Genomic DNA, 25,779 nt, shown 5'->3' on the forward strand with positions numbered 1-25,779 from the left:
CAGCCCTGCTCGTCCCCCGCCATTTCGCACCGGGACGGGAAGGAAAGGGACCTGGAGCGGGAAGGGAAACGAGAGGAGAGGTAGGGACGCGACGCGGGCACGGCGGGTGCCGGGAGCTCACGCGGCACGGTCAGCCAGGTACTGCCTATTCTCATCCCGCCGAGCCGGGGCGACCCTTTTCCTTCCTTCCTTCCTTCCTTGCCCGCTTTCCCTCCGAGGTGGGAAGCGCAGCCGGCGCCCCCTTTCTCCCCCATCGCCGTTGCTCCTTCCGTCCCCTTTTCCCTCTCCTGTCCTGCAGCTCCCGCCGGCATCCCCCGGAGCCGCATTCTCTTCCCTTCCCGGCGGGAGGGGACAGGTGGCCAACGCCCTGCGGGACTCGGCGCTCGCCCGAGGCATCCCCCACCCCTTCCTGAGCCCTCATGGATTTTTTTTTTTTTCCTTCACTCCTCCTCGCAAATCCTTAAACCCGGAAAGTTGGGGCGACGCGGGCGCGGCGCTGGCGGGGGCAGAGGGAGCCGGGGCGGGGCGGGCGATGCCCCGGAGCCGCGGGGGTCCCGCAGGCGCGGCTCGCCCGGCAATTAAAAATTAATAAAACCCACCATAAACTGTGCAGGGAAAGCCGGCGGGAGAAGCCGTGCTCGCCGTGTCTCCTGTCCGGGCACGAGAGACGCGTTCTGGCTGTGAGCTTCATCCCGAGGGGAGCTGGGACGCTCCGGGCGGGCTCCGCCAGGCACTGGGAGGAAGCAGCGGGGAACTAAATCCCTAAGTGGATTAATTCCCTGCACGAAATACTCATTTCGCTTTTCCCGGAATTCAGTGCCTTTTAAATTTATTTACTGTGGGGTTTGTTGTTGGGTTTTTTTTTGGTGTATTGTTTTTTGGGTTTTTTTTTTTTACTTATTTCTTTTAATCTCGGTATGACCGCTGCCTGCCGAGTGCCCATTCTAATATTCCCTGTGCGTGTAATATTTGAGGAACAGCATTCCCTCATCCCTTTTTGTCTTGTCTTGCAGGAAGGGAGCTGCTTCCCGGTAATAGTAGAGGATCCTGACGCTGAATGAGAAGGCACCGGCAGCATCCTCGTTAGTGGGAGCCCAGCTCTGCTTAATGTTGGTTTCTTTGTCATCAGGTCTGCTAAAAAATGACAGAGTATAAACTTGTGGTGGTTGGAGCTGGTGGTGTAGGCAAGAGCGCCTTGACAATACAGCTAATCCAGAATCACTTTGTGGATGAATATGACCCCACAATAGAGGTAAACACTTCCATTTCATGCTTTTTGTGAGGGGAGATTATCAGTGAATATTGGTGCTTCTTTCTTTTTGCATACTTAACACAAGGACAGGGCTTTATAGTAAAAAGAGCTCAGAGATAATCTGCATTGGAGACAGAATTGCTGTGCTTCTTGATCTGGCTGTGGAACAACAGCTGCAGTAACAAATTACCAGTTTTGATACATTAAAAGCATGGCGTTAACTGTCGTGTATCCTTGGGCAGTGTGAATGCGGGTGTTTAGGATCTCCATGACAGAGTATTTGCAAACTCACTTGAAAACGCTTGGTGAAGCCCTTTATAGCTTTGTGCAACCTCTTAAATGGGACGTTTTTCTTTATATAAGAAGGAAAATTAGTGGTTGTGAAATGTGTGTGCCACTCTTTCTCAGCTCCTGTCGGGGATCTGTTTCACACAGGGAGAAATGAGTCCTAGGATGTTGCAGTGAATGAAGCAAAAATTGGAGCCTGTTTTGTTTTGTTTTTTTTCTTTCTTTAAACACACCAGTACGAGTTTCCCTATCTAGAGAAGATGTTTTAAGATAGCTTCTGAAATGGATTGTTTGAAATACATCGCTCAGTACCTCAGAGTTTGAAACTGTATATAAAAGTTGTGCTGTTTTAAAGGTTTATAATAAGCAGGCAAGCTCTGCCTTTTAAATACAAGAAAAATACTGGTGTTGTCTGAAATCTCCTGTGGATCGCTGCATTTAACAACCTCAGACTCTATAAAAGGAGAAATGACACCATAACTTACCTGGTTTTTGTGTTCCCAGACTGAAGCTCTGCATCTCATCACTTCATTTATACGTTCATCCAGCAAGGCACTTGCACGCTCACTTGAAGGAATCACAAGGGTTTAAATCTGGGCTTAAAATGGAGACTTGGGAAGTGTGTAGGTAGTGATTTTCAGGGATAAGCAGGAGGAGCCAGTGCCCTGAGGTAGCACAGATTTAGTGAGGGCCTAAGCCCAAACAGAGATGTGTTGACTTGAGGTTCTTTCCATGTGTCTTCTTGTCTGTCTCTTGCATGGCCAAGTAACACCTTGCTTGCAGGTGGTTTTGTGACTAGACCTGTGCAGAAAACTCTGTTTGACTTACACCAGCAGAGCAGCTCTTTCTTAAAGAAAGTCGTAAAACAACAACCCCAAACACTCTCTAAAATCACACCAAACTTGCTGAGAGGAACCAGCCAAATGGGATTTTACTTTTTCCTGCAAAAATACCTTTGGAGGCTGTTGGTCTTTGATGCTTTTTCATAATTACCTGGGTTTGTCTTAGGTTAGAGATGTGTTTAAGCACTGCAGAAAGTGGATGCAGGTTCCATCTTATAAGTTGTCACTGTGTAAACAGTTTAGGAACACAGAAACTGAAATACCTGTATTCCTGGAGCACTTGAGGGATTTTGCTGTCCCTCCAGTTGAGTGATTTGAAGGACATTAAACACATTTTTAATGTAAAATAATAAAATGGAAATACAGTTCCTTTATAGAATGAACTGAAAATCCCCGAACTGTGTATTTCATTCATGGAATCATAGGCTGGTTTGGGTTGGAGGGGACCTTAAAGATCATCTTGTTCCCATGGGCAGGGACACCTTCTGCAAGACCAGGGTGCTCGAAGCCCTGTCCAACCTGGCCGTGGCCATTTCCAGGGATGGGGCAGACACAAATTCAGTGCTGTGGTCCAGAATCCATGTGTTCTTTAAGAATGACACCAAATTAACTGGTAATTAAGCAACCTAATAGGTTTTGCCAGCATTCACATCTTGTCACATGCAGCAGCATTAATTTCTGCTCCTTTTACACGCTGTTGTCTACTAGATGCTGTTCTTATCTTGTAAATTCTGAGGCCTCGGGGATGGAAACTGTATCTTCCTCCCCCTGGTAACTGGCCTTGTGTGTGCTCACACCTGAGTAAGCAGTAATTCAGTGCCAGCAAGGGCAGGCTGTGATTTGGAGTGGGAACAAAAATAAAAATTTGGTTTAAATGCTCCAGTTCATGCTTGGGCAGAATCCACTTGGTCGAGAAGGGTTGGTGATGGTGTTTCCTGTGTAGGTGTAGTTGTGATGCTGATCAAAGAACAGTGGCTGTGGAGTGGATTTTAGGCAGTATGAGGAGATAAGGCTAAAATTGCCTTGACTGGTAAATAATTAGGATAGTTCAGTGGTGTCACTACTGTTGTTTGCCACTTAGTACTGTTTCTTTCATTGCCATACAGCAGAATACTTCTTTTTCCTGCAGATAATCATGCTAAATAATTTTGGGTAAGATAGAGGAGATAGTTCAGTGTTTGTTGTCCATGGTATATTTCATAACTACACAGTTAGTGAATAATTCTAAATATTTGCTGTGATTAACAGAATGAAACTCCACACTTCTAAAATTCTCATGTTGTGAAGACATAACATGGTGGAGCAGAGGGAAAAAACACACTAATTACTTAATCACAGGTGCCTTTACAATGTTAATTTTGCTGCTGCTTTTTGGTGGAATAAACCTAATGATTCAACAAATAACCTGATTGGAAAACGTCAAGTTTCAGGGCCTGCTTGAGTGTTTTATTACTTAAATCTGAGCACAGCAGATGGCAGGGCAGGGGGAGGACTGAAAATGGGTGTTTGGGTGACTGCAATTGTTCAGATATCGATGCTTTATGTGTGTTTCGCAGTCCAGTGCTTTATTTGAAGGAGATGTCCGAGCAAGGATATATAGCCAAGTAATTTTAAGTGTTTTATTTTAAATTAAATGGGCAGCAACCGTTGTAAATCTGGTCTGAGCAGTTGGGGCAGTGCCCTCTACTGGCGGAGGCTGAGTAAATCTTACTTGTGCTCACTGGACTTTCTTTCATTTTTTAGCTTTTTTTTCATTTTCAGGACATTTCAGCCCTAAATATGTGTCGTCTTTAAAACGTTCCAGAGTAAGAGCAGCTTTCCTAGCTGCTTGTCAGAGATTTTGAAATTGGATTAGCCAAATCCCTCGGCTGATTTAGGAATACTGATATTTAAGTCTGTGTTCTTAAATGGCCTGTGCCTTGTGAAACAAGCACCAATATTTAGTAATAGCTTAGTCTCAGGAGCTGTGATTTTTTTAGCATTAAATCTGTAGTATAATGGAGGTTTGTGGAGTAACAATTACTTGCCTAGATGGGATTTATTAAGCACTGGGGTTTTTTTTAGCTAAATAGCTAAATTCCTTATGTAATGTAAAGCTGAGATTTCATATAATATTTTCTTATCAGTGCTCATGAGCATATGGAATTATTACTCCTTTAACATAATTGCTGCTGTTTTTTATGGCTTGTGAAAGACCAATAAAAGCAGGTTATGTGATCAATGAAATTTTTTAAAGTTATTTGCTGTATACTTGGGACAACTGGAATTTCACATTTGAAGCTGGGTAGGAATTAATCTTCTAGTTTGCATCATTTCTAGTTTGCATTTTGTTTTTACTTAGTAGTGTCAAATGTGAATTTCAGGTTTGATGTTTTGCAAGGGAGAGGGGAAAAAGGCCAAAAATAAAAATATTTATTATTTCACTCATCTGGAAATCATAAGCTTCAATTTTCTCTCCCACATCTTTATTTTCCTTCTGCTTCAAGTCCCATCACTAGGTAGTAGCTAAGATTTTCTCCCCAGAAGTGGCAAAGCAACATAGCACCTCAAAATAGTAATTTTTGTATTTGTGCTCTGCTTTTTGCTGGTGTATCTTTGCTGCTACTGCCAACATGGTAGGCAGTTCTTAAAAGCAATTTTCTTTTCTCTTAAAAATTATTTTCTTTGATGAAAATTACTTAAAGCTTTTGTTTAGTGCTCATTTGAGGGGAATTTCTTTCCCTTTGAAGTCCTTAAGATGGAAAGCAATAGTACAGGCTTTTCAAGAACTGCTTTTCATCTTTTTGAACTAGCAGTCAAATTGCAAGAAGAGAAAACGCAAGCTTTGTAAAAATGTCTGGTATAATGATAGAATTTCAGCTAGTACTGTGGTAAAGGTATCCTAGGACATGGGGGATCTGCTCTTGAATGGAAGTGTTGGAATGAAGATGCATCCTTAGGTTTGGGGGTTTTTTGTAATTTTTTCCCTTTAAACAGCAAGACAGAATATTAGTTATATTTTAAAACACATTGGAGCTTGTGTGTTTCTCAGCTGTATCAATATTTAAACATGGCTTTAAAGTTTCTGAAGTAACTTCCCCACTTATTACCTGAACACTGAATTTGCACTTCTGTGAAATAAATAGTCCCAAAATCATGTTGGAGGCAAGATTCTATCTTTAAGGTAAACAGTAAGTATTGTTTTATCTGATATCGTGAGCCTGGATGACGTTTAACAGTAAATGTGAGGTTACAGAGTTGGTTTGGTTTAAAATACTGGTTATTTACAATTATCTCCTGCTTGTTTCTTAACATGAGCAACAGGAAGGAACAGAGTCTTTTAACATTACAAATGGATAGAAATTGCCTAAGAGTAGGTGTGCTGTGCATTCAAATGAGTAGAAAGGAAGGTAGGTTGTCCTTGCAGCTGGCTAGAACTGCAATTTTAATTCTTTAATTCCCTTCCCAGTAGCTTAGGTTCACTCCTGTACAGTGTCAGAACAGCAGCAATGTTGCGTTGATCTCGAGCCAAGGAAGCTGAAAGGTGACAGCAGGAGCTGGTGTTCATGCCTGGTATTTGTTACAAGAGCTGTTTACTGGGAATAATTCATGGTGCTGGTTGATGACACCTTTTCCAAGCTCATTGCCTTGGCTTTATTTCAAGCACAGAGGTGTTTATAGAAATTATTGGGCATGTAATGCTCACCTTCTTACTTCTAAGACTGTGTACTCTTAGAGGCCTGGCACCTAAACAGGGATGTAATAAAATCTAATAGCTGGTGGGACTTTGTAGCCACTTCAGTCAGTGACCTGAAAGCTTTGATTTGATAGCATTGAAATAATTTGTTCTGACATCTCTGTGAACCAGCCTGTCAGGGTTCTAATATGGCTCTCTTGGTCTGTCCTGGCTGAAAAGCTTCAATTTCAAATACATGTGCTCAACTTTGCTAACTTAACAACAGATACCATTATACACACCTGCTCAGGCATACAAAACAGATTTCTGTCCCAAACACTAAAGGCTTTTTATTCTTCTCTTCCTTTTCAGTGACAAAGATTTTTGGCATTGTCTTACTTGTGTATTTTTTTTGGTTTATTATTTTGTGCATTCTTGTAGCATAGAATGAGGGACAAATTGTGGTTGAAATAACAGAATTAGTAGATTTTATTTAAATTAAAATAAAATAAAGTTTTATATAAATTAGCAAGCTTTAGCACAGTCAAACCTTTTCAGTCACTCTTATTCCTGGTAAATAATTTGATTATCTCCAGATTTACTGATGTTCAAAACCTTACCTGTTTGTGGTTAACCAAGGTGTATTTTTTCCCTAGGATTCCTACAGGAAGCAAGTAGTAATTGATGGAGAAACCTGTCTCTTGGATATTCTTGATACAGCAGGTCAAGAAGAATACAGTGCAATGAGGGACCAATATATGAGAACAGGGGAAGGCTTCCTGTGTGTGTTTGCCATAAACAATACAAAGTCTTTCGAAGATATTCACCATTATAGGTGTGTATATGAAGAGATAATCCACCAGCTCTTGTTATTAGCTGGGAAGGGGGCTTGTTCTTCCTCTGGATAATACAGTGATCTCTCATCAAATAGGGAAAATCTGAAAATTAACAATATTGCAGTTTATTTGTGCATCTGTTATCTGGAATTTTGGGTAGTCTGAAAACCTGCCTTGCTCATAAATGAGGTGTAAATTATTGTGACTTAGTATTCTGAGTCAAGACTTACCCAAAGAAAATTCTGTCCGTTCCATTGATGGAATTGTTTGCTAAGATGGAAAAACTGAAGCTATTGTAATTGTACAGGTGGTAATGGCAATTGCTGATTTTGTTTGGGGCTGGAGGGGGAAATCTGGGGAATGTTGTGAGAAGAATAACTTTTGTGAACCCTGATGCCTGAGGAGGACAAACACACAAAACCAAAGCTCCAAAATGACAGTAAAAACTTAACTTGTTACTAATTTCTTCATATTATCTTCTTTGAAAGAATTAGTTAAGAATTCCAACTCATGCTTTCTTTGTCAACTACACTGATTTAGAAATGGAAGGAGTCTCTGGTGATTCCATAGCAGATAATTTTTAACTTAATACCTTACTGTTATCCCTGAATTCTCCCTATTAGAAGCCAATGCAATTCCCACCAAAGATCACTGAGTTCATCAGCATCAGCCTAAGGTTAGTCCCAAACATGTTAGTCTATCCACAGTTAGGTAGTAGTAATAATAATAGTAATACCACAAATGGGTTTCCTGTAGGTTTAGAGGAGGAAGGGAAAAAGGCAAGAAAGATGTTGGTGTAAGGGGAAGAAGGAGCATAGAGGTTTTCATGAGGAATTTTTGTTTTTAAAGAGAGTTGCAGATTTGCATAAGAAGACCTTCACAGTTTATTTCAAAGAGTGTTTGGAATTGAGTGCTGGAAATTCTTCTGTGCAGTGACAGACCTGTGGGTGACCTTCTAGGCGTGAAGCTTATTGATCATAAAGAGCTGGAAACAGTGTCTGTTTTAATGAGGGAACACACTGCTAGATTATTTGGGAAGGCAGAAGTAATGAAATTAATGATTTTTCTTCAAGATTCCTCACAAGTACATCTAACATCTTTGAAGATGCTTTCTAACTAGTGCTTGAAAGGACTCTTACTAAATATCTCTCTGTAGAGAGCCAGACCAGTGGTCTTCAGAATTGTAAACCCCCTAAGTGCAGATTTTTTAATGCTGTCTTTACTTAAAGAACAAAAGAAAATCACAACCTCCCCCCAAAACCAAACCAAAGTCAAGACAGCAGACACAGAGCTTTTGGCAGTGTTTTGGCAAATGAATGGAGTATTACAATTATGAGAGGTAAGTATAAGATTAATACCAGAGCTTGTTAAGCTTATTCTGATACTAGCTGCTACAAAGCTAAAAGAAATATTTTAAAAAACCAGTGTAATGACATTAACCTCTATAGTAGTTTGTAAAACGTCAGGCTGTTGGTTGGTTTGTTTTTATTTAGTAAGATGCTAAACTTGATGGTGACAGGATTGATCAGTTTATTGTTTAGTGGCTTCCAACAGCGCATGTGCAGTAGATTAACATAAAGAATGATGTTCAGCTCTGTTAATTTAATGTTTTAACTGTTTTAAAATCTACTATATAAACTATTAATACTTGTTAAATGCAATCTTCTCTTTTTCTTTGTTTTTAGGGAACAAATAAAGAGAGTTAAAGACTCAGAAGATGTCCCAATGGTGCTAGTAGGTAACAAATGCGATTTGCCTTCCAGAACAGTAGACACAAAACAAGCTCAGGATTTAGCAAGAAGTTATGGAATTCCTTTCATTGAAACATCAGCAAAGACAAGACAGGTAAAGCTCAAAACTTCCCAGATGCAAAAGCAGAGCTTTCACCTGAATTACCATAATGTTAATTATTCCAGGCATTGACATTTGCTTAGTCATATAAATGGATGCATTTCTGCAGATTGGAACTCCTTGGGGTGTTTCTTCTTTCTGTCAACTTGCTTATAATTGATAATTGCTTATGGATGAGTGATTGATTTGCTTCAAGTGGGCAGACTCTGAGTGAGACCTGGCCTGCTGTTACTCTCTTCTGTCAGGTGTTTGCAGCATCCTTGACTTTGTGAGAAGCTTTAATAGAATAGCAATTCTTTTATTTTAATAGAAAAGCACTTCTCCTTAGAGGTGAAATGCTTTTTTTTCCCTCAGCAAGAGGATTAAACAGACAAGCAACTAATTAGTTTATTCTGATTTAAGTGTTTTCATTAATAAGAAAATAATTTTTCCTTGAGGCATCGATTCTCTAATTAGGGGGACATGCTTGATACACCTAAGCAATTGACCTTCAGGCTATTTCTGAAGTTCCTGAATTAGTTGTTTGTGTAAAATGATACTTTTCCTAAGACTTTAGAGCTCACTCTTGATTTATTGTAGCTCACTGGTCCTTTCAGTGCCTCTCTTGGGCTGTGTGAGGGCACAGGTGACAAGAGTGGCATATGTGAGCTTTCAGGAGAAGAGAAACTATGGATAGAGGTGGAACCGGTTCAGTCCTTCTGGAAGAAAGCAATCTTGAAAAATGCTGGTTGGTAGTTTCTCTTTAGTACAAATTAGAACAGGCCTAGAGTGTTAAGAGTGGCTCCTACTCTGCGTAATCAGCAGTGTTATGTGCAGGTTGTGAATCAAATTCAGGAGGTAAGTAAGGGCAGAATGCTGCAGTTGGAGTAACTGCTCAGAATTTCTGAAGAGATCCAGTTAAATCACCTGGCAAAATTTCCTCATAGCTTGCAAGGCACGTTTGGATCTGAGAAATGAGTATTTTACTAGTGCAAATTTGCTCCACCCACCCAAGTTTTTGACAAGTTGAAACCTGGGCTAATTAGTGAAACTTCACAAAGCAATGCTAACTTCTGGCAACAAAGGAAGTCTCTGTTGGGTAGGATTAAAAAAACAAAAACAGAATTACCAACCTTGAATGACTGAGAATAAATTAGGCCACACAATTGTCCTGAAGATGGGGGCATACAAGTGGACTGAATAATGACAGTGGCTTTGTTTGGAAGGTGCTGTATTAGTGGCTGTCATGGAGATAGGAGGGTGAAAAAATAACTCTGAAATTACATTTTAGGTTTGAAACAATAGAAGTGCTACACCAATATCTAGGTTTTTCTTTGTTCATTCTGTTTTATACAGCATCAGGCTTTGTTGGGGAAATACTCCTTTTGCATAGCCACTTCTATTAAAAAGGATATTTGAAAACAAAGATGCCCAGTAGAACCTGTTGGATTTGAAAAGGTGGCACCACTAGGGATGGCTGCTGATTCTTTTCCAGTGCTGTTCAGAGTTTGTGCTATGAAATTCCTTCATAGGATGCCATGTAAATAAAATATTATTGGGAAGAAAAAAAGGCATTGGAGAAAGAACTAGAATTTAGTTACAAAAAGAGGATCTAAATGTTACTGTATGTGATTGTATATACATGAGTGTGTGTATATGCATAGAATGATTTTTCGGTCACACTGTCATATATATAAATATGTGTATGTGTAAATATATAAATATATACAGACATACACACACCTTCTTCAAAAGTAATTTTAAATTAGGGGAGTCAAACCATTTTGGGAGCTGCATAGGCCTGTGTGCTATAGTTTTATTCACTCTTTGTCTAAAAGTCAGTACATAAATAAAATTCTGATACTCTCTGTCCTCATGGAGACCTTCCAAGTATGAACAGATGCAGCTGGTGGTCTTCTGGAGTCTGTGGAAACTGCCATGAATCTTTCAAAGTAGGAGCCTTCTTTTCTATTCCTGTCCTTACCTTCCACCACATGGAAACAACATCACTAATGCCCTGCTGAAAGGCACCATTTTCATGCCTCTGCCCTTTCCTATGCCCAGTTCTGCTGGAGCTCAGAGGGAATCAGAAATGTTTCTGCAGAAGGAGGCTGGGAAGGTGGAAATGGGAGGGAGTTGTCAGAGTAGACTTTTTTGATTGCCAAGACACTTTCAAAAGGATGGTATTGCATGCTCATGCAGGATGATGTCTCACTTCAACTAAGTTTTTAAGATTTAAAAAAATTCATAAGCAAGGAAAGAAAATAGAAGAATACCGAAATGAAGTACAGAAATAAGTTGTTCTAGAAGTTAGTGTGTTTGGGTTGTGACTGAGAATAAAGATGTGAACTTCAATTCACAGCAAGAAGATAGTGTTTTAAGCCAAATCCCTCTGTGAATTTTCAAACAAATCATTGAATTCATCAGTGAAACCTTGCCTTAGTGGGCCCTACAACTTGGGTATAAGGCTACAGATTATTAATATTTTCAAATGTACCACTGACTGAAATCAGTAATGTAATTTATGAAAATTAGTGATAGTCCTGTTTCTGAAAGTAAGCAAGTGGCATTACTGGTGGTTTTGTAAGGCCATGAGCATTTACTCATCCTTTCACAATCCTTATGGAAAAGGGGATGAATGGCTTAGGTTTATTTTGATTGCTGATTTTGCTTTTCTCTGTTTGACATAAGCTTTGTATTCAGGTTCTTCCCTGTCTATGTGAACATATAGCTCCAAATATTATCAATAATATCAATGAGAGATGAGGGACAAACTTGATTTATCCCCACCAAAGCTACACCTGCCATTCTTTATTGGGCTTCTCCATGCCTGGGAGTTACACAGGGCAAAGCTGTGAGGCCAAACCACCTCAATGTGGTTTGACTGTAGGGCTTTGTTTCCCTTGGAATATTTCAGCTTTCCTGCTGGTATTAGATTCACAGGGAAAGCAGATGATTGAGCATTATTGCAAGCGTAGTAAAGGGTTTCCCAAAGATTGAGGTGTCATTATTTAGAATACATGCTTAAACGTACTTTTGAAGTGTGTAATGAAGAAGTTGAGCTAAATCACCAGAATGCTGCTAAAAAAGCATTTTGGTTATTTCAGCTGTCTGATGTACAGTGGGTTAGACCCCAGCCTTGTGATCAAACTAAGTTGAGAACCTATGCCTGGTCTGGTGAAGGTGGTGAAGTAACTGGGGCAGTATTTCATTCCTACATATCCTACAGTTAAAATTCATGGCTAACTGATAACATAGTTTGCTTGAACCATTTTTTTAGGGGTTTGTTATGTCTGTTTAATGATACTGTATCACTCCAAGCCATTTTTAATCCAGTTCTTGTGTACAGGTTTCATCTTAAAGCTTTGTTTTCAATGATCTTTAACTTGGTCAGACTTTTTACACTGGGGGTTGAGTTTTTTCTTGTCACTTGCCTGTTGTAAGGTAGAACTTTTCTGGAAGAGCTTAGTCCTCTCCCAGGGACAAAGCTCCAAGGGTAGAAAGTTTTGGTTGCTTTTAGAAAATAAGCTGTGATAAAGTGCTTAAGGATGGGCACAGAACAGTTTTGAGTTGTCAGGGCTAACTTTCATTTCCTTTAAGCGCTACAGAAGTGGAACTTGGGAAGATTCCTGTTTGGGATACTTTGGTCTGGGATTGAAACAGCCTTTCTTTGCACATGGTCATATTTTAAATGGAGTGTTTGGCTGTCATTCAGGAGGCAAAAGGACCTCAAAAACATTGCCTCAAGGTCCTGGGTTCCTTGGGCTGTTTGGATTTTGAAGTTTATAATAACTGCCAAAGGGTATTTTTGCTTCCTGCTCTGACAGCTAAAAGAACTGATTAGTTCGATTTTATTTATATGGTCATTGCTTATTGAAGGAAAAAAAATACTAGAGAGTCTTAAATTGGTATTAAAATGACTTAAGTTTGTAGGATTGGCATCTGGCTCTTTAAAATGTCACCTTGGGCTAATGCTATAAGCAAATATGTGCATGTACAGATTTTCTTTCAGAATAATCTCTTTCAGCAGGGTTCATAAGTCTGTTCTTGGTGGTGGCAGTAATAGTAATTTCTTTTCTCACTCTGTGTCTGTCAATATCTCTGCATTGCTAAAGCAAATTACAGCTCCTACTGGTGATGGGAAAGTTGGCAATAAATGTTTCTCAACAATTGTTACCTAATTTTTAATGTGAAAGCTCCATAATCAAATTACGTCTTTCTACTGCAAAACAGTAGATTTGTGAAAATGTTGATTTTTGTACAGCCTGTGCTTTGGCACATAGCAGCTGATCAATGTTTGCTGTTTGCACTTCAGAAAGAAACTTCCATTCCTTCCAGCAAAACATGGAAGTATGAGCTTTACTTGGATTTTGCCTGTTTTAGTGGTTTTCTTTATATTTTGCAACCTGACATACCTGGAACGTAAGACTTGTCTATACTTCAGTACATCCTGAGAAGACACATTATGCATGTACAGGGAAATACAATCCAAGAAATAAATCTAATTCATTTAATCTTCAAATTGAAGAGGCTGTAGTTCAGAACCCTCAAAGAACCCTTAAACTGTAAGGATTAAGCAACAGTGTGTTAAAAATAAATGTTAAGTGTGATAACCTGTGGCACAGGTCATGCAGAATGACCCAGTAATTGTGGTTGTAAATGCTGGCTGGCTTTTGTTGTTCAGTCCGTAATATGAAGATGAAATGGAGAGAGAATTTATGAAAAATCTGCCAAATAAAAGCCCAGACTGCCCATTGGTAGTAATAAAGCTTTGGGGCTTAAGTGGTTGTGCTGCTTACCATGATCATCAGTGTGTTGTGGTTTTATTTTCAAATGATGAGTTTGTATTAAATTAATAACCCTGTTAATCTGATTGAGGAGACAAGTACTGAGATTGATAGTAAGGTGGAGGAGAGATTTGCTCTCCCCTTAAAAAACGGTAGTGGAACATTTTTCATGTTGTTCTAATAGGAACATCATCACAGATTGATCTAAAGTCTTAAATTCATGCGCAGATACACTAATTTTGAAATATTTTAACTTAGAGCTGGTGCTGTATCTCTTTATATTGTGTTTGGTTAAAAATGTCTTCAGTCTGTGTACATTTATTTTTTTTAAAGCTTGTAGTTTATATCCAAGTGGCCTAAATGCAGAGCTGCAGAAAAGTAAGGTGTGAGACCAGAGAACTAAAACATGTAGCTCTGTGTCATCCCTGGAACACCTGAGGAGCATTTCTGCAGCAGATTAAGATCTGAGCAGCAGAACTTCACAGATTGTTTGCATTTAGGTGTTGTTAAGGCACCCTCTTGGTTGCTGAGTCTGGCCCAGAGGAACAGATCAGGTGTGTCTTGTTGATGTAGCAACACTCTTAAAGACTACGATAATGAATGTTTGCTGCCATGGCTCTGATACCACTTTTCCTAAATTTAATAGCACAGTGCTTGCTTTGTGAAGTTAGTAGTTTTAAAAACCAACACTGCCACATATTTAGTATTCTTAGAAAATTTTATTTCTTTATAACCACTTTGGAAATCACCTGGAGGGACTTTTTTATTACTTCGTTAGCTTGATCCATGGATTTTTGCAAAGTTCCTCTTCTGACCTAAAGAACAGAACATGAAGGAGCTTGCTTTTCTTTGCCCAAACAGTAACATGTTCTCACTTTGGCTCAAAACTGCAAGTGGGTGGTTTAACTATGTGTATTCATAAGTACCCCCTACTTCACAATCCAGTGAGGTTTTGTGGCTCCTGCATACATCCATGCCCACAGAAATGTGGGAATATTCAGTACACAAGCAGTATCATTTTCAGCAATGGAAGAAAAGAAGTCTTGCTCTTTTTTAGGCCCAGTGTTACCATGCACAGAAGAAAAGCAGGGCTTGAAGCATAGATATTTGCAATGATTGGTAATCTAGAAAGTTTTTATCAAGCAGTAAATGAGCAAGCCCAGCATTTTAAATACATAAATGGAGCTCCATATACTTTTCTCAAGTAAAGCTCATAATTTCAGTGGTTTTGTGGTTTTTTCCCCTTCCATGGGTGTCCAGTTTGTCTCAGTCATTAACAAAGCAGTCTTTAAGGAGTTGTGTTTTACAATGCAGAGAGTGGAGGATGCTTTTTATACATTGGTGCGAGAGATCCGACAGTACAGAGTGAAAAAAATCAGCAAAGAAGAAAAGACTCCAGGGTGTGTGAAAATTAAAAAATGCCTTGTAATGTAACAGGGTAAGTTTGTAATGTACCAGGGTAAGTGTTGCAAATCACTTGCCAAATAAAACTGATTGAGAGTGTCTTGCCAATCAGACTTTTTGTGGCTAATCAATGACATAATTTCAGATATAAAACTGATCACATTTCAGTGTCCTCAATATGGATTTGCTTTGTTTTGTGGGGTTTTGATAAATGGATTAACAAAAAGTCTTTACTGCATATTGAATTTTCCAGCTGGGAAATGGAGTCACAGTTCTGAGTGAGAAGAAGAGGAAGGAGTTTTATTAGGAATGTATTGCCAATAGTTTTATTAGGAATATATTGCCGATACTGTTGAGGTGAATATTGGTTGAAGCTTCAGGCTGATGAACTGAGGGGAGAAGATCATAACACAAGTCCTCCTCACATGCAGAAATAGGAGGTTCCTAATCCAGCAAAACAGTGTTTAACTGGTGTACAGGATTTTTTAATTCTCAGGCCCCTCTTTATGCCATGCTATTTTTTCCTTGTTCTTCTCCAGCTTAAAAAATTTACCGTTACCGTTTCTAGGGGTTTTTTTTGTCAACTGTAATGCCATGAGTGATCCAGATTTGGACAAAATAAGGTTTCATCTTTTTTTGAGAGCCTTTACAAGAGGTAGGGGTGAAGGAACACTGGAGAAGGAGAGGGAACTAAACTAAAAACCAACAAGAAAGTACCAAAAAACCCCAATACCCAAATTCTCACAAAATCTATTTTTTTTTTTAAATCTATGTATTCTGCTGTAAGAAAAAATGGAGGAGGTGATGAGTACCAAAAAACCCCAAAACCCAAATTCTCACAAAATCTTTTTTTTTTTAATCTATGTATTCTGCTGTAAGAAAAAATGGAGGAGGTGATGACAGAAGAAACTGGAATGGAAGAAGTGCTTATCTAAATCACTTCAGTGCTTTTTGAGCAAACCATTGCAGCAGCTCCTTGCAGATATTCCTATCCCATTAATTCTTTACCTCCTTCTGCACCAGTGCAGAGAGTTGTTACTCCTTATATACTTGTCCAAGTGGAGGATGACCTGGAATTTCCCATTCTGTAAAAGAAAAGCTGTTCATTTTTCAAGGTGTGTGTTTGTACTTCCTATGTGGCAGAGAAGTAGTAGAATTTGGGTTGTATCTTCCAGAGACTGTCACAGTGTGGGAATGTTCTCCTCAGGGAGTTTTGTTTCTCTTTCTGGGGAAAAAATTGTGATTCATATCAATTTTTACTAGATCTGCTCAGGCTTGTTAGTCTCATCTTTTAAGTGATGAATGTCTGCTCAGAGGTAATTATTTAGATTTTTTTTTTCTAAAGAAAACTGTGAAGTCCGCTTTCCTGGAGATGTTCAGGAAATGACTGGATGTGGCACTTAATGCCATGACATAGTTTACAAGGTGTTGATCAGTCAGAGGTTAGACTTGATGTGCTTGGAGATCATTTCCAACCTTAATGATACGATTCAGTCACTTTGTGACACTCTTTGCATCATAGGTTTTCATTGCAGGAAGCTGGAAACTTCAGTCATTAAGCTCCCTAGTACTGCATCCAAATATTACTAAAATTGGTGCCATCAGAACACCTTTTTTGTCCTTCTCTGCTATCAAAAAACAACAGAGAAGCTGGGCAAGATGACTTTTGATGAGAACAAGAGAAATTAAGTTGCTTAAACCCTGTAGCCTTCTGGAAACTAATTTTCTAATGTTACTTGGTGTGTTACTGGTGAAACCATACACTAAGTAGAATTTTTTTTTATACTGGGACTTGAAAGATGCTGACTCTTGTCTGCTTTCCCTTTCTGTTGGGAGAATGAGAATAGGATGGTGGGAATTGTGTTTTTCAGTGGAAGGATTTTTGCAGATTGTAAGGTTCTTATTTATGTCTCAGAACATCCTTTCCTTCTGCCAGCTTCCTGCTTTCTTTCTAGTGATGTCCAAGAGAAGTGTTTGGGGGGGTTTTGCACCTTTTTTTTCTCCCCTCCCATGAGGGGAGTCTTCTGTCAGCAGTGGATATTGTTGAGTTTTGGATGTTTGTTGTTGTGTTTTCTTTTTTCCCTGCACCCTGTGTAGAAAATAGTCTTGGATCTAAGGCTCTAGAACTTCAGGAGTCTGCTTAGGGAAGGAATTGTTTGCCTTTATTCCCGAGTGAATTCTGCATGGTATTGATGGGCATTTGCAGCAACTTCGTGTTTAGGGAGTTGAGCTGGAGGAAGCATATTCCAAAATTATTAGGGCACAGCTGTAGTTCAGTAGTGATTTGAGTGGAATGAGAAGTCTGGTATTTAAACCAGCCTGACTTGTATTACTTTCCAGTCAGTAAAAAAAATGTATTATTTCAGTCTGATGTGTATTAGGTGGGTAAGGAGAGCAGCACCTGATGGTGTGAGACTTACACCTGGAATTTTAGACTTCAGAAATATTAATTGTAACACAGACTGCAATGACAGTATTCTGTGAATAATCTAGTTGGATGGTTCAGAGTGTTTTTCTCCCTCTTGGAATATTGTTTATCTTCTTGCTGCCTGTGGGGTGCCTTTTTAAGTTCTGTTAGTCGTGCACAAGGAGACTGAAAACTTTGACTGCCCAGACTGCTATGAACTGCTGATGCTTTCTGAGAGTTTCATTCCTTTGGCTGTTCCACAGTAAAGCAGAAAGGACATCACATCTTTTGCTCTATTTGTAATTTCCAGCTAGCAGGGAGAAACTTCTAAATCTCCATGTGAAATCCTCAAAAGGACTTGTTCCGTGAAAGTGTCCGATTTTTAAAACAAAAAGCGCGCTACAAGCAGACATCTAGGTAATGCAATTTGGGTTGAGCTGGGTTAGTAGTGAAAAGTTTGAATTACAAAAGTTCTAGATCTGAATTTAAAAATGTCTAAATTCTTGATTCAAACTGCAATTTAATGGTTTCTCTCCATAGTACTACAGAGGTGTACAAATAGCTTCTATTCCTTGTGACTGATACATGTGTGTATATATATAGGCATTATATATTAAAAAAAATAAATTATATATATAAAAATTATATGTAAAAATACATATTATATATAATATAACAGATATAGTATATATTATATATATAATATAATCATATATATAAAATATATATATAATATATATATATAAAAATATGAGAAAGAACTCCTACAATATAGAACTTGTTTAAGGGTTATTTTTAGCACTGGTATTTTAAGGAATTCCAAATTCCTTTTGATTTTGGTGTTTGTTATTGCCAGCCAGGTTCGTTGCCCAGTCTCATGCATGCTTGTGGTCCTGCTGCCACATCTCCAGGCTTCTCTGCAGCCATTGGGACTATGTGGGGCTCCAAAAGCAAACTTGTAGCCAGGAGCAGGCTGTTCCTGTGGGATCAGTTCTGCTGTTTCTGTTCCCTCTGCCCTTTGGAAGAACAAGGGCCGGGAGCAAGGCCTGTCAGTGCTCCTTTATTGAGGCTCTGTGGTTTAGTTCTGAGCCTGCACAGCCTGTGATTTTCTAATCTGAGCCTGTATTTAGTGCTCTCATTCAGTACATCTTAGCTTCCCCAAAGGCTTGCACACAATAAGTGCATTGTCAGAGGGAGGAAGGTCAGCTGCCTGCAGTCCCTTCCTACTGAAAAAGCTGACTGGAAAGGTTGGCAGCCTTTGATCTCACAGCATTGATGCCTCAGGGACCTTCTGGAGACAGTATCCACTACTTGTATTTCTGGGCAGGCTGAAAAGACCTCCCTTTACCTTGTGCTCTCCACTTCTAACTCACAAGTGATCTAAGCCTAGTTTTGTTTGTCATGTTCTATTAATGACCTGAATTGAAGATGAATTGTGTTAGGACCAAACATGATCAATAATTAGTGAGGCTTGGTCTACAGAGGTGTAAATGCAAGGATGAAGGCCAAGTCAGTTCTGTAGCCTGCTCTAGTGAAAAGTGTCCCTGCCTGCAGCAGGGGATTGGAATGAGATGATCTTTAAGACCCCTTCTAACACAAACTGTTCTATGATTCTGTGTTGCAACATGTGCTGTATTTAACAGATCATCCTCTTACTAGGTAGAAAAGAAATGTCAGTCTTGATTGGGAAGACTGGGTATTACTTTGTAGAAGTTATTTTCTCTGCATTTATTTTAAAATAAGTTTAATGAGGTAGGATTGCGGGTTTGAATACTTAAATTGCAATTTTAAGTGTGACTCATTTGAAGGCACCAACTGAAAGCCAGTTCTGAAAGGTGGTTCTCTAAGGCCATGTGGAGTCTTGAGCAGAGGTTGTTCTTATATGGTTCTTATGTTATAAGAACGAAACGCTTGTTTTATCTGTTGTGATTCATTCTTAGTTCTGTGTTCCTCCTTAATACTGAGACCTGCAGTGGAATCATGAACTGTTGCTACTTCTGTAGCATTTTCCTGCTAGAACATTGCTAAATATTCTCCTTGTGCTGAAGCTGTAAGCGAAATACACTACTTCTCTCTAAAGTAATACCAAGTATCTTTAATTTTACAAAAACTAATGAGTGACATGACCTTTTGCAGAAATAAGGCTGTTTTCCCACTAGGGAAATCAATTTTATATTGGTCAATAATGCCTCAAAATGTAGAACAGGTTGTTTGCAAGGTCTTGTAATGTGCAAAAGTGTGCTATTAATATTGGGAGATAACTGCCAAGGACTTTGAACATCAGTTGTGTGTAAATGTTTTATGAACCTGAAGATTTTAAATAAATTTAGACTGTGCTTAGTGCTGCCTTTTAAGTGAAGCTATTTCACACCTCCTTGTTGTTTGGACTTTTCTTGGTAGGTTTCATCACCACTTGGAGTTTGGCTGAAACAGTAACGTGTTAGGTGATTTTTGGCTTTTTGTTTTTTCAGAGTTCACTTTCAGTTCTTTACTGAAGTAGGCATAGAGGAGGAAATGCAGAGTGTTGTGGGTTTTTTTTGGCAGCTTGAAGGCAAACTTGTGAGACTGAATTTCTAGACCCAGTTCTATAGTGATGCATTTGGCTGCTGTGATACACTATCATTTCTCAAAGATATAAGGAGTAAGGCAGCAAAGAATCAAGAAAATGTTTATCTTAAGGATTTTATAACCACCTGTACTCAAATTATTAAATGTAAAGGCAAGACTGACAGCATGAGTACTTTAAGCAACCTTAGAGCAAGGCCATAAATTGTTTCCCTTAAGTTGTAACAAAGTACATTGTATAACATTGTACTTGATAGTGGTCCACATCAGCCTTTTGGATATGATGGTCTCTTTAGATCAAGTTAACTTTGGTCAGCTGTAATTACCTCTGAAAATAATGAGAAACTACTCAGTGTGAACAAACTTCAGCTTTTGTGTCTATAGCTCAAATCTTGGAGCCGTAGAGATCTTAAGTGGCTATCCAGCACCAGAGAGAATGTGTTTCAAGTGTCCTTTACTTTCAGAGTTGAATAGAATGATGAATCAAATAACTGATCATGAGGACGTGGGATTTGATCAATTTGCATGTGTAAAGATTTATAAAACTGTGGTGTGATTACTATACCAAAGTGCCTGAGAAATGATGAGAATATGTGGATAAACTATAACAATGTATTTGGTATTGAATAATTGGTACAACTATTAGAATTCATATTCCAGAGCTGTATATAGATTATTAAAGCATAAATAAAGATTGTTAATGCCTCACAACTTCCCTGTGAAGATGCTGAGGCTGGGGCACAGGTTGCCCAGAGAAGCTGTGGCTGCTCCATCCCTGGAAGTGTCCTAGGCCAGGTTGGATGGGGTTTGGAGCAGCCTGGGACAGTGGAAGGTGTTGGGGTTGGAACTGGAGGATCTTCAATCCAGACCATTCTATGATTCTGTGATAATATGTACTTAAAACCAGATTGTGAGGTGTTAGTATATAAATAAACACTCTGTATATGATACTTTTCTAGCCTGAAGTGGGGCAAGGTGTGCTCTTGGAGATGGAGACAAGGGCAGCACATACTTCATTACCAACACCAACAATGGAATTTCATCTGTGGGCACCTGTGAGTAACCTGCAGGATGCCCTAAGGCCAGTTTAGAAGCAGCTGAGCAATAGGGCAGCAGGTGTCAGCTCCTGCTGGCACCAAAGCAATTCCTTCAGGTGGTTGTGTCAGTGATGCTCAGAATTCCAGAAAGGAACAGGATTAGTCCTGCAGCCAGGATTCATGGTTCAAAGGATGGCAGGTAGGCAGCAAAATGTGCTGATGGAACCCCCCCCTCACATGGCCAGGGAGGGACACAGGCTGTACCTCAGCAGGCCTGTGAGTCTGAACCTCATCCTAATTTGTATCTTCTGTGTCTTTTCAGGGTGTTGATGATGCTTTCTACACATTAGTTCGAGAAATCAGAAAACACAAAGAGAAGATGAGCAAAGATGGTAAAAAGAAGAAAAAGAAGACAAAGACAAAGTGTATAATTATGTAAATACAATTTATCCTTATTCTTAAGAAGTACTGAAGTAATTTTGTACATTACACTAAATTATTAGCGTTTGTTTTAGCATTACTTTACTTTCTGCTTCATGATCCTGTTAGCTTTACCTGAATGCTTGTTTTTAAATGACAGTGGAAACTTCATTCCTCTTAAAGTGCCAGTATTCTTTGACTGTTGGTTCTTGAACTAGCAATGCCTGTGAAAATAAAAAAAAATTAAAATAACAAAAACCCAAAACAAACAAAAAAATACCCACAAAAAACCTGAGAACTCTTAGGACTATTTGGTGCATGTACAGTTGCTAACTTCCTATTTTTCTTACTGATTGTGAACTTCTGTTCTGTGTTCAAAGCAAACAAATGATGCTCTACACATTTTAACATCTCCTCTGAATTTTTGGGTTTATAAATTTGGTTGGGAAAACGGACTAGTTAGCAAAAGAAACTTTTAATTTCAGCCTTTCCTTTATTTTAGATTGATTGCAATAGAGAAAGACCAGAAGCCTTTATAGTCTTCCTGTAGATTTTGCTTCTAGGCATCTAGTCTTGTAGCATTTCAGATCAACTTTAATGAATGTAAAGAGAAAACTTTCAAAAAAAATTTCACTGCAATTTGTCACGGTCACTCCTTAAATACTCTATTTTTTCTATAAAAATTAAAAAAAAAAAAGAAAAAAATCTAAAAATACAATAATGCACACCTGGCAATGGAAAAAGTAAAAGTTCTGATTAGGTTGATTTGCTGTTGTTAAATGCATTGCTTTAAGAGCTTCACTGACTTTTTGTGTCTGAAGAGCAAGGTGAAATCCCCCTGTGTCAAAGCTTTGAGTAGCTTTGTTGAGTAGGGTCAGGAGTTCACCCTGGGTGTCCCTAGGAAATACTAGAATGCCTTAACAGAGAAGTTGATTCAAATTCTTAGGTTAATTCATACATGGACTCAGAATTTACATAAGAATTAAATCAAAATCAGTCCTGAATTATGTAGTGGAGTAAAACCATTCTTTCCCTGCCCCCTCCCCCCGCCAAGAGTGGCATTAAATGTTTCCAGATGCCCATTTTATGCAAAATAGGGGAGAAATTCTAAATTCCAGCAACATCAGATGAGTGAATGAAAGAGTTGAATTTAGCTGCTTCATACAAATAATTTGGAAATCCACAATGCCATGGAAATGGTGTGGAATTTGCACAATCTTGCATAGAACATGATTTCCAGAGTCAGTGTTGTTTGTGTGATGTCTGTGAAGTACTGATTCAATGGTTGGTGAGTGACATTCCAGTGTCTAGACTGTCATGAAGCTATACCAAGAGTTTAATGTTGTCTTTCTCTGTGATTAAGTTCTCTTGTGATTTTTGTTCTTCTCTTCCCCCACTTTTTTTTTTTTTTTCTGATTAGAATTAATGCAGGATTTTTGCAGGAGCTTTTACTTTTTGGTACTGCAGTAGCCTAGTTATCCACTGAAGTATGAGCCAGTAGTTGCAGCATTTCTGGTTCCTGGTGTCTCCCTGTAAATGTAGAGTTGTTTCAGGAGAGCTATGGTTCCTGAAGGTGCACTTCTCCACAGGAGCTAACTCAGCTGCAGAGTGACACTGGAAGGTGTGACTCTGGTGTAGCCAAAAAATAAAACACAAGATATTGAAGTAGTATAGTTCAGGACACTGGAAAATTTGGAACAGGGAATAGCAGCATTGCCATAGCTTGAGGTATTCCATGGAAATTTTACACGTGTATGTAAAAGTTGGACTGTGTAACTTGGACTATTTCTGTGAAAAGTATTATTTTGCTTCTACAAAAAAATCTCAAGAGTGACTGTTGTAGGTGGGGACCCGCAAAGCTGGCAGGGAGCACTGAGTGTCTGAATTGCTCCGTATTCTTTAATTCCATTGTGTCTGGGAGAAATCGGGCATTTCCTTGCCTGTGCCCCCTGTTCCCACCCTTCACCAAAATCCAGACTCCTCCACTCTCTTGGGTTTCCTGTGGTCAGGATGACCCCGAGAGTCCTTTTTTCCCAGCTCAATGGTTGAAGGAGTCGGAATTCCTTGGCTCTGGTTTTCAAGGTTGTTGATTGTCTCTTATCTAAAACATTCTTTTTCTGACCTGCAGAGGTCTGTTCAACAGGTCCGTCCGAGGCACACTGCCTGCCCTTGGGCTGGTGTCAACATCTTATACTATGAACTATGTGTACTTTATTTACCATTATTTTCCAATACCTGTCACCTATGTTAGACTGTCTACTTTTACTCTAAACCAATCCAAAAGTGCTAGCATCACACAGAAGATGGAGGCTAGGAATAAGAAGGAAGAAGGACAGGACAACACCCAAATCCCTCCATCTTGCCTCCTAGACCCCTATAGTAAAATCCCCAAAATTCCACTTTTCATCCTGTGATAAATTCATTATCATGCTACTTAAACTTTGTGACTTGTAATTCTTCATACAAGGTTGGTAATTTGCTCCATGGGTTAGAATCAAAATCCCAAGTGTCTTTGGCTTCCTTCCAAGATTCCCCAGCCCCCTGCCAGGGGCTGGAGCCATCCAGGGCACCCAGAGGGATGTCCTGGGTTCTGACACCACTCCTCTCAGCTTCAGTGTGAAATCTAAGTTATGAAATAGTCTGAAAAACAGTAACAGGAGAACTTAACTTTATACTGTAAGGACAAATAAGGAGTAAGAACAGATTCTTAATGTCACAAAATATTTCCGAGCTTCCAAGGTTAAAATGTGTTGGAGACAGTTACTTGCGCATTTTAAACACTCTTGATAATAGACAAAGAACATAGCAAAAGTGGGGTGTAAGCCTTGAGCAAATGGAAGTAATCTTAAGGTTATTTTAATTTTGGTAACTGAGTCACACTGCATGTCAAATTAGGGCTGGTCTAAAATTCTGATTTTAATTTAACTTAAAGCTGTTAGGAGACTTTGTAGCTGAAATATCTTATTCATCAAAAGTGGGTTTATATAGCTCTGCTCTGAAGCTCTATATGAACCAATGCTGGGGTTTTTCAGCAAAAGTGAGCTGTAGCTGCCAGTCTAATTAAATTAGTACAAAATCCATTTAAATTAGCCCTTATTTACTTGGAAAAAAACCTGCCCCATCCTTGCCACTGTTGTGCAGTTTTGTCTTCCTGCTTGTTGAGATTTGGTGAAGCATGTTGGATTGCAGCTTGCACAAGTTGCTCCATCATCACTGCCATGTCCTGCCCTGTTTGAGATGCTTCCACAGAACATCCCTGGGTGCTGTGTCCTGAGAGCAACTCCTGAGCAAACCTAGGAGTCACTGCCTATGTCACGATGTCAAACTGCCTTGTGTCAGGGAGTAACACCTTTTTACAGCAGCTATATGTAACTCTGCTAAATACCTGGATCCTTGGTTTGCTCCAAAAGGAATTATTCTGACCAGTTTCAGTGCCCTGAAATTTTTTGCTACTCTTCTGCTGTGTGGGCTTTGTTGCAGTAACAGGATAGTGGGTAAATACTGACACACACAATCTTCTGCTCTTGTCTAGACTATAAAGCAATACAATTATTACCTTCAAAGACCATCAAACTGTAAAACAAATCATTGTGTCTCAAGTTTACATAAAGCTACATAGATGGTAAATCTTTCCTAACATTTCTTTATTCCACTGTCTTGTGTTTTCATGTTGAAAATACTTCTGCTTTTTCCTCTTGAGTGCCAACTTCTTACTAGAATGACTTCTTAATGTAATATGTTTACCTGGAATGTATTTTAACTATTTTTGTATAGTGTAAACTGAAACATGCACATTTTGTACATTGTGCTTTATTGGATGTGGAACATATGCAGTGTGATCCAGTTTTTCCATAATTTGGTTGTGTGACCTAGGAATGTTGGTCATGCCAGACATTAAGTTAAAAAAAAGGAAAAAAAAAAAAGACCACTGTTTGTTTTAAAATTTTTAATGTTTTTAGGAGTATGTGCTGTGAGGTGATCTGGAATTTGTCATTTTTTTGTCAAACTGTACTGCTCCTATTTATTGTAATGTAATAAAAAATAGTTATTGTGAGTGTCTGTCTCAGTTTCCTTTTCCTCTGCAAGAATTTCAGGTAACAGAGCATCCCACGAGTTCCATGTGTTTGGCAGTTTTCTCTAGTCTTTCTTGCACTTCTGCTGGTGCTGCCTGTCCCACAGCTGGTGTCCTTGCCCCCCTTGGTGTCTCTGTCTTTGAGAGGGGCAGCTGCTCAGAGCAGGTGGAAGTGCAGAGGAGCTCAGTTGATGTGGAAGGAGTTTTTCATGTCAGTGTGGTGGCAGAAACTGGAGCACGTGCATTTCATCACAAAGTACTATACTCTGCCATCGCTGTTTAAATTCTGTCCTAGAATTCTGCGAGGATGGTGCTGCATACCCCACCCCCTCCTCAGGCCAGCTGTAATGTCAGAAATGCTCGTTCAGCACCTTGTGAGCATCT

The 25,779-nt window shown here is 39.3% G+C and overlaps 1 protein-coding gene across 4 annotated transcripts; it reads left to right on the forward strand.

Annotated features, from left to right (window-relative positions):
• Positions 1-25,377, forward strand: KRAS (KRAS proto-oncogene, GTPase). 4 transcript variants are annotated; one of them, XM_041398540.1, is made up of 6 exons: positions 20-138; positions 1,014-1,031; positions 1,130-1,252; positions 6,694-6,872; positions 8,559-8,718; positions 21,226-25,377. In XM_041398540.1, exons 3-6 carry the CDS (start codon positions 1,142-1,144, stop codon positions 21,340-21,342), a joined length of 567 nt encoding a protein of 188 aa, XP_041254474.1. In that variant the 5' UTR covers positions 20-138; positions 1,014-1,031; positions 1,130-1,141; the 3' UTR covers positions 21,343-25,377. The 4 variants fall into 4 exon arrangements, with proteins under 4 accessions (XP_041254473.1, XP_041254475.1, XP_041254474.1 ...); XM_041398539.1 differs by having other exon boundaries at positions 1-80; positions 1,014-1,252; XM_041398541.1 differs by lacking the exon at positions 1,014-1,031 and having other exon boundaries at positions 16-138.
• Positions 25,378-25,779: the final 402 nt, after the last annotated feature.

The sequence above is a fragment of the Onychostruthus taczanowskii genome, unplaced genomic scaffold (genome assembly GCF_017590055.1).
Source record: "Onychostruthus taczanowskii isolate IOZ18803 unplaced genomic scaffold, ASM1759005v1 scaffold15, whole genome shotgun sequence".
Classification (NCBI taxonomy): Eukaryota; Metazoa; Chordata; class Aves; order Passeriformes; family Passeridae; genus Onychostruthus; species Onychostruthus taczanowskii.

Bases quoted from the DNA above. Each gene is read 5' to 3' on its own strand.
- KRAS (XM_041398539.1), top strand. From the start codon at position 1,142: ATGACAGAGTATAAACTTGTGGTGGTTGGAGCTGGTGGTGTAGGCAAG. The intron at 1,253-6,693 runs GTAAACACTTCC...TTTTTTCCCTAG, and splicing joins AATATGACCCCACAATAGAG to GATTCCTACAGGAAGCAAGT. The intron at 8,719-21,225 runs GTAAAGCTCAAA...GTGTCTTTTCAG, and splicing joins CATCAGCAAAGACAAGACAG to GGTGTTGATGATGCTTTCTA.